This window comes from Lathyrus oleraceus, chromosome 1 (genome assembly GCF_024323335.1).
Source record: "Lathyrus oleraceus cultivar Zhongwan6 chromosome 1, CAAS_Psat_ZW6_1.0, whole genome shotgun sequence".
Classification (NCBI taxonomy): domain Eukaryota; kingdom Viridiplantae; phylum Streptophyta; class Magnoliopsida; order Fabales; family Fabaceae; genus Lathyrus; species Lathyrus oleraceus.
The window spans coordinates 268,300,269-268,308,921 of NC_066579.1; the positions used below are offsets into that span (position 1 = coordinate 268,300,269).

At 41.2% G+C, this 8,653-nt stretch overlaps 2 protein-coding genes across 3 annotated transcripts; one reads left to right on the forward strand and one right to left on the reverse strand.

Moving 5' to 3' along the window:
* The first annotated feature begins 2,587 nt into the window (after positions 1-2,587).
* Positions 2,588-4,281, forward strand: LOC127130127 (pectinesterase 2.2). Of its 2 annotated transcripts, none has more exons than XM_051059195.1 (4): positions 2,588-3,052; positions 3,141-3,242; positions 3,342-3,467; positions 3,552-4,281. In XM_051059195.1, exons 3-4 carry the CDS (start codon positions 3,395-3,397, stop codon positions 4,247-4,249), a joined length of 771 nt encoding a protein of 256 aa, XP_050915152.1. In that variant the 5' UTR covers positions 2,588-3,052; positions 3,141-3,242; positions 3,342-3,394; the 3' UTR covers positions 4,250-4,281. The 2 variants fall into 2 exon arrangements, with proteins under 2 accessions (XP_050915152.1, XP_050915155.1); XM_051059198.1 differs by having other exon boundaries at positions 2,588-2,962.
* Positions 4,282-4,314: 33 nt separating this feature from the next.
* On the reverse strand, positions 4,315-5,494 carry LOC127102649 (uncharacterized). Its single transcript, XM_051039998.1, has 2 exons — positions 5,068-5,494; positions 4,315-4,832 (listed from the first exon to the last, which is right to left on the reverse strand). Exons 1-2 carry the CDS (start codon positions 5,492-5,494, stop codon positions 4,315-4,317), a joined length of 945 nt encoding a protein of 314 aa, XP_050895955.1.
* Between the last annotated feature and the right edge of the window lie 3,159 nt (positions 5,495-8,653).

Here is an 8,653-nt window from a genome sequence, read left to right on the forward strand (position 1 = left end):
ACACAAAAAGGTGGCAAACATGGAGCCCGACTGCCAATCACTGGACTTACATTAGCATCCGGACCAAAACACACACAAAAAGAAAAAGAAAGGTGCCCGGAGTGGTCTCGCACGACCACCTGCCTACATACCTCGTCTGGAACAAGGATCAGGGCGATGTAGTTCCCCTTCATAGGGGTTTCCATCTGAATATGGACTTACGAATGGAGGACACCAGTTGTGTCAAAGGAGAGTGGGCAATGTGTTCACGTCCTAGCAGTAGGTGTCGTAGCTCGCTGAATCGAGTCTTAGGCAGTTACCTCTTTGCAATAGAACGGACTACATGCCACAAGATCGGAGACGCTCGGAAAGGTCTAAAAGAAATGGGGAAGCTCTGCCCTAGAGTTGTCATGCAATGTGTACTTAAGTGTTTAGGATTTACAAATGGGAATATCTACCTATGTTAGCATGCAAAGAAATGGGAATTCTACCTATGTTATCATACAAAAGAATATGGGAATCCTACCTATGTTATCATACAAAGGGGTTCTATCTAATGGGTGCTACCTAATCGGAACAAGAGTCGACGAATGGAGTAAGGAGAAGTGTAGGGTAAAGGGTAGATGGCGATGCATGAAGCAATCGACTTACAAGGTTGATGGCGATGCATAAAGCAATCGACTTACAAGGTTGATGGCGATGCATAAAGCAATCGACTTACAAAAGGGTGGATGAATACGTGCTGGTTCTGTTAGGTTTTGAAAAATGATTACTCGACGTTGGATCGAGGTTTTGATCTTAGTTTGAAATGGTTATCGGATGTTCATTTTAATTCTTGTATTAACAGATGAATAAAGAATGAAATAAATAAATATTATACATTCATGGGAGAGGGATACATTTGTTATGAATGGGGGTTGTCATGGCAATCAAAACAATATAAATATATGCCTCATACATCATACAAGTAGGCCACAGTTGATCAAACATGTAAGGTATAAACAAATATATAATCGAATCAAACAATCAAAGAATGGAATAATAAAGCATTAAACAATGTATGAGTGTAAGTGCAAAGAAACCGGCTCATTGTAAGAAAGCCCAAGAGTAAGCTATGTGAGGTTGATGGCGATGCTTAAAAAGCAATCGACTTACAAGGGTGTAAAAATGGGCTCGATATTAAATCGAGAAAAGTGTGATTTTTATAGTTTGAAAAAAGATTTTGAACTAAACTAAAATACAACAACTATACATCATCAACAAAATGAACATATGAGTGTAATAAACATAAAAAGATATTAATCAACATACTAAAAGAATAAAAAATGTTAAAGGAAAATAAAATCAAATAAAAAGCAAAAAAATTCCACACATGAGTATCGAACCCTCTCCATTTAATACTATGAAACTAACCTCTTTCCACTAGACCACTCAACAATATTTGCTACTGATATACTATGTTAAATATATGAACCGGGCTAAAAAAAAAGATTTAAAATAAAAAAACAAAATAAACATTTTTATGGGTTTTTTATTATCTCTGTTAAAAAACAAAATAAGCTAAATAAATAAAAAGTAAATAATAATAATAAAAGAAAATAACAGCATATACATTTTTCTGATTTTTGTGTTAAAAATGAAATAAATTAAATAATAAAAGAATTAATTAAGAAAGAAAAAAGAAAATGGAAATACAGAGGTTCGTCTTCATCGTCATCTTCCTCCCCACCTCACGAACTCAACCTTCCCAAACTCACTCCTTCACTCTCTCTTCTCTCGGTAATGTTCATCAACACTCACCAAACTTCACATTTCTCTCAATGCCACTCTCGTTCTCAACAAACCCCTCTCAATCACTCTCAGCTCACACAATAATTTCAACAACAAGCACATGAGAATGATAAAAAGAAAGAAAGAAGAGTACTTACAAAGTGTCGCAGTGGTGGCGGTGAAGAACGTACAGATGCTGGCCTCCAGGTAAACGATTTTGGGGTCTTTTCTCAGATTTCGCCTCCCAGTTCTTTGTTGTTCTCTAGGGTTTTCTTTGGTCTCTTTTCTGCCTCTAGGTTTTTTGGTTACTGATTCATTCTCCCTATTTATATTCTGTGAATTAGGGTTACAAATGGGGTCCTTGCTGTTCAAAAGGAGTGTTTCTGCAAAGCATTTTGGATGCTCAGACACAGAATTACCCTATCCATGTTAGATTCAAGAAAAGGTATCCTTCACAAACTTTCCTCTCTGTTTTGACCTCATACCAATTTGGGATATTTTTGGACTTTGCCCTCTGACTGTTGGTTAATGATTTTGCACTTTGGATTTTGCAATTTGACTGATTAATGTGTTCCCCCCTTATTTTATTTTTTACCGCAGTAAAAGAATGGTGAGCATGGTTTGCTGCAACCTTGTTGAATTGGCCTTGCATTGCCCTGCTGGATCCCTTCGTTCAGTTCATCAGGTGGTAAGTGGCTAAGCATGGTTTTTCTTATGTGAGGCTCATGTTGGTTTTGGCCACTGCAGGATACAGGACCAATGCATTTGCTTCCAAATTCATGCCTCAAGGATAGCCATTACAACGGGATAGCAAGTCCTGTAAATCCAATGCGTTGGTAGCTCCATTTGGATCAATATCTCATGGCTTGACTTGTGTTCACGGTAGATTGGTCATTGACACACACATTCATGAATTATGCATTGATGCTTCTGGTTGGTTTTGTTTATGTAGGTTCAATGACTTTGGAGGTGCAAGCTGGCGAGGTGAACTGATATTGTAAGTGCATGGCATGTCAGTTGCAGTAGGTTGGTTGTCGTTGGCGGCTAGCGTGGGTGGTTGAGTGGAATCCGGTTCTACCGAGTTTGCTGCATAATGCTTCGGGTGCAGAGTTCTTGCGATATGCTCCCATTTCACCCATGTTCGGTGCTGGATTTGCTTTTGCAGGATTATGGTATACATTTGGTTCAATTTTGGCCTGTGCATGATGGCATGGTAGGGAGAATGTTGATGTTACTAACTTGTGAACATGTTCAATTAAGTCTCAATGTTGCTGAATTTCCAGGATTTATAGCAGTGTTTGGAGTATGGACCTGTGGCATCTGCCGAATTTCGGTCTGAGTAACATGTGCGGTTTTTCTATTGACTAACGGAGGCTTGACTTCGTTTTCAGGCATCACGAGACGATCCTTCAGCGGTGTTAGTCCTCTGTTCACGCTGTTAGATTTGAAATGCGAGGGTATGAATCGAGTGAATGCGCTAGCCAATCCTGTAGGTCAGTGTATGTTGTTGATTGTCAAATGGCCCTAATTGGCATAAGTTCAGTTGAATTATTATGCTTTATAACAAATCTGAACTGGTTTTATTGGTGTAGGCTAGTATGTGCATAGCTTGACAATTCAATGAGTAGAGCTTGTTGATGATGGTATGGATGCAACAATAATCACAGGCAGCTTGAATTTTATCGATGGAACAACCACTTTCAATAGTGCAACTGTTGGTATAGATTCTCCCCCTTGTCTGTATTTACCATTTCAATATTTTTGTGACAACTAATTTGTGAATGTTTAATTTGGTTTTGCAGCTGCTGTTGGAGATGAGTTTATAGCTCAGGACATAGGGTTCCAAAACACGGCAGGCCCAGAAAAGCACCAGGCGGTTGCTCTCCGCGTAGGTGCTGATCAATCTGTCATCAACCGTTGTAAAATTGACGCATTTCAAGACACCCTCTACGCACACTCCAACCGACAATTTTACCGTGACTCCTTCATTACCGGTACTGTTGACTTTATCTTTGGAAACGCAGGTGTTGTGTTCCAGAAGAGCAAACTTGTGGCCCGAAAGCACATGAGCAAACAAAAGAACATGGTCACAGTCCAAGGTCGAGAAGACCCAAACCAGAACACTGCAACTTCAATTCAGCAATGTAATGTCATACCAAGCTCGGACCTCAAGCCTGTGCAAGGCTCCATCAAAACATACCTAGGCCGTCCATGGAAGAAATACTCCAGGACTGTTGTGTTGCAGTCCGTCGTGGACAGCCATATTTACCCAGCAGGATGGGCTGAATGGGATGCCGCGAGTAAGGATTTCCTGCAAACATTGTATTACGGAGAGTACTTGAACAGTGGAGCAGGTGCTGGTACCAGCAAGAGAGTGACTTGGCCTGGTTATCATATCATCAAAACTGCTGCAGAGGCTAGCAAGTTTACAGTAACACAGCTCATCCAGGGCAATGTTTGGTTGAAGAACACAGGGGTAGCCTTCATTGAAGGCCTGTAGAAATTGGCTTCAGCAGGCGTGTACTATTATGTTTCTGTAAAAAAAGGTATCATTTGAAACTGCAGCTAAGTGTGATTGCATTCTTTCCAAAGCATCCAGCAAAATGATAATTGACTGCACTGTCCTTCTTTCACTTTCTCTTCAGGAATAGTAGTAGCAGCCACACCATTCTTATTAGAACTCATTCCTATTCTACTTGGAACAGGATGCCTTCTTGTACCAGAAGCTGGGAAAGAAAGCTGCTTCTTAGCAGGAGTACTTGGCACTTTGCTTTTAGTCTTTGCAACCTTTGCAGGTGAGCTTACATCTTCTTTCTCCGGAGATATCGCAATGCTATGTCTTCGATTAGTTTCGGAATTCTTGTTGAACACGGACTTTGAATCACCATCACCACCCCAAGAATTAGTGGTTGATGTTTTTGCTTTTCTTTTAACAGGTGTCGGAAGTACGCTCCTTGAAGCTAGAGTTTGATGACTTGGTTTTTGGCTTGTAGGAGAGTTTTTACTATCTTGATTTTGATCTCTTAGAGCATACAATTTGGAGATTTCTCCAACTGACATAGTGTGATTTGCAGCACCTTTTGCTGATCAGAGAGCCTACAATCAGGGTACCTTAGACCCTCCAATGAACTTGCTGGTCGTAGTGGTGAATATAAGGACTTCATAACATCAGGATGGGAGTTCAATGAATTGTACTGGTGTATGTAACCAATAAAAAGGCTCATAAAACCTCCAGCACATAATGCTTCAACTACCATAATAATCCCCAACATTGCAGAGATTGACAGAAAACCAGTGTAAGGTTTCCAAACAAATAACAAGTAGCAATGCAGCAGTACCATAAGCTGTCATGGCAAAGGGTATCAGTGTTTGGAGACAGAGCAACAACAAGTTCCCAAGGTAAAATTAGGCCACGGATAATCATGTCTGTGTCTAGAATGAGAACCCAACCAACATTTATTGCATCTTTACTATATTTAAACCAGTGTATGACCCCGGCAGGTTTGTTTATTGCAGGGTACCAGTCACCAGTTTTGGGATGTCTACTCACAGAAGGAACCTCAAAAATTGGAGCCAAATGCATTCCTTTATAATTCTTCTTCTTTTCATCGGTACAACTAAGAAGACGAGTAACAGGTCCAGGTTGTTTGACCTTCATATCAAAGTAATTTTGACTTTCAACAGAAAACAGTGTGTGCAATCTCCAAGATACCTTCTTTACCCCTTCTGTAAAATCAATACCCATCATCATCAAAAAAACATAATTCAAAAGGGATTCCATCAACTCTGCGTACTTGTTTTCCTCACTGTTCTTTTTCTTAGCAAGTGAAGCTGTGTAATTGTTCAAATCAAACCTTTCAACGAAGAATTAGAACTCAAATTCTGGTGGGGGGTAACTGGAGCAACTCCTTGAACAGTAGCATTTGTGGTTTGATTTGTGACCCTAGATGGTTCTATTTTTACAATTTGAGTGTTGTTTGTGGCTGGAATAGTAACTGCATCTTGTGATGAATTTTTGTGTGCACTTGTGTTGTTGGGAAATGAAGATTGAGATTGAGATTGAGAAGTTGCATTGGTAGATCTAGTTGTGGAAGTGTTGTTTTACCACATGTAACAGTACCTTTGGTGTAATTTGGATATGGACATGGGTTCATTTTAGGGTTTTCGGAATTGGGTTGATTTTGGTCAAAGTTGACCAAAAAGTCAACTGTTGACCAAAGTCAACAGTTGGTCCAAAAGTGTCAATTTTTTTTGTATTTTCTTGTGGAATCAAATGTAATGGTTTAGAATGGTGTGAAATGAATTGAAATGGTTTGAAAATTGATTTGAAATTGGTTTCCAAATTGTTTTTTTTTTATGACTTGGATGACTTTTTTTGGAAAAAATAACTTGACTGGTAGTGTGTATGAACAAAGCCATGAAATGATACCATAAGGTTAGGATTTTGACATAGTATCCATGAACCAATAACATGACTGGCAAGTGGCTAGAAACACAAGAAACTTGGTTGTTCAGATAACCCAGACCATAGAGGTATCCACAATCACAACACCATGACTTTGGATCAAAACCACAATCCTCAAACAAAACCAAAGTAAAGCTAGGCCAAGCATGCCAAACAAACATCAAAGATTTAGGATCAAAATTTGGGGTATGACAGCTGCCCCTATTTAAGCGTCTTCAACTAGAGAATATGAAGCAGGATGTTCTTCATATGATCATAGTGGGAGATGGTTGAATACTAAGAAGACCCGGATTTTGATCCTGAATCCCCATGAAATAGTTAACAATGCCTGTCAGAATCAGCAAAGAAGCAATCTTAAAAGAAGAATCCGCCTGGTACGGTGAAAAATCAGCCTGAGTACCGAAAGAGAAAGTTGATCTGGACACCAAAATAAATGGTAACACAGGAATACCCATGGCCTGAACGCGGCACTAAGCATCGGAATATGAGAGTATCAATGTTGGTCTGATCACCGGAAATCTGGTCTGAACACCAGTTTGATCTGGATATCGAAAAACCGGCCTGAAAGCCACTTCGGTCTGGATACCGGAAAATTGGCCTGAACGCCACTTCGGTCTGGATACCGGAAACTTGGCCTGAATGCCACAAGTTGCATCGACCTGAATGTCGGAAACTTCTTTGATCTGAATATCGGAAACTGGCCTGAATGCCACTTCGGTCTGAATACCGGGAACTGGCCTGAATGCCACAAGTTGCATCGACCTGAATGTCGGAAACTTCTTTGATCTGAAAATCGGAAACTGGCCTGCATGCCACTTCGGTCTGGATACCGGAAAAATTGGCCTGAATGCCACAAGTTGCATCGACCTGAATGTCGGAAACTTCTTCGATCTGAAAATCGGAAAGTGGCCTGCATGCCACTTCGGTCTGGATACCGGAAAAATTGGCCTGAATGCCACAAGTTGCATCGACCTAAATGTCGGAAACTTCTTCGATCTGAAAATCGGAAACTGGCCTGCATGCCACTTCGGTCTGGATACCGGAAACTGGCCTGGACGCCACTTCGGTCTGGATACCGGGAACTGGTCTAAACACCACAAGTTCTTCGTCCTGATTGTTGAGAACTTCTTCGATCTGGAAATCGGAAACTGGCCTGAATGCCACTTCGGTCTGGATACCGGAAACTGGCCTGAATGCCACTTCGGTCTGGATACCGGGAACTTCTCATGTCTATCAGCGTCGGCGAAGATAACAAAACAGTGATACGTGAGCCGGCACGCATGCCAAAGACCCAAGCTGGGGATAACAATCGAAAGATTGACCAAAGAGTGCATGAGATATAATATTTGTAGCCGTCAAAATGTAGATAATACACTCGCATGGAAGATTATCCATAACCGGGTTGCAGGTTTTTAAATGGATAAACGACCGAAAAGAAAAGCAACGGGGTACCAGACTAGGTATGCAAAAAATGACCAATCAAAAGAGGATAAAGTTGCTAACTTGGAGCAAATACCCAAAAGAAAGGGGAAGACCCACTGGGGACAATACTGCTTGATTAGGGCAAGTATCCAGAGGGGAAAAGAATATCAATACCGCAAACTGGGTACTGACAACCGCAAAGAGGGGATTACATCTACCGGTTAGTAGGCAGAAAACCACGGAAAAGTAACCCGTCATCGATAGGATGAGCACAAAGGGTTAACTCCAACAAGGGGATGAAAGTGGGATTTTACAACTACCAGCTAGTAGAAAACCACCAAGATAGGACTTACAACTACCGGTTTGTAGGTAGAAGCCACAAATTCCGCTGAGGATGAGATGAATGAGTGTCGGTTAGCGAGCGATTATTCATTTATGCCCCAGGGAAGCACGGGAGACAGCCAAAAGGAAGCCAGTTTAGGATCGATCCAAAAAGGCAGACTGAAACAGGACTCATCCTAATGAGGACAGAACTCAATAGGGAAAACCCATCCCGTTAGGGAGGGAACGGAAACAACCGTCATCCACGAGGATATAACTCAGTGGGGAGCGCAGAAGGAAATGGTAGACACTTTCTGCTTAAGGGGTAAACTCTACATGGAGAGATCAGACACACCCACTGCTGCTAAGGGAATGGACCCAAGCTTGCAAGATGCTGCCAACTTCAGGGAGTAACACTGCTGGGGATACCCACTCAACTAAGGAGTCACTTGTTGGGAAAGCACCAACCTCTCAACCATGCTGATGAACCCAATTCTGAAACCGATCCAATGGCGCGATGCTAAACTCTTTCCAACAACCCAAACTCGGCTGGTCGCCACGGCCTAGGGCCACTGGATATGTTTGCAATGTTGATGCATGAGTTTTTTCTTTTTTTGTTTTACACAATGCCCCAAGATCATGGAAATGCTATGCACTAATGATGCAATATGCTATGCTTATCTAAATGATGAATGC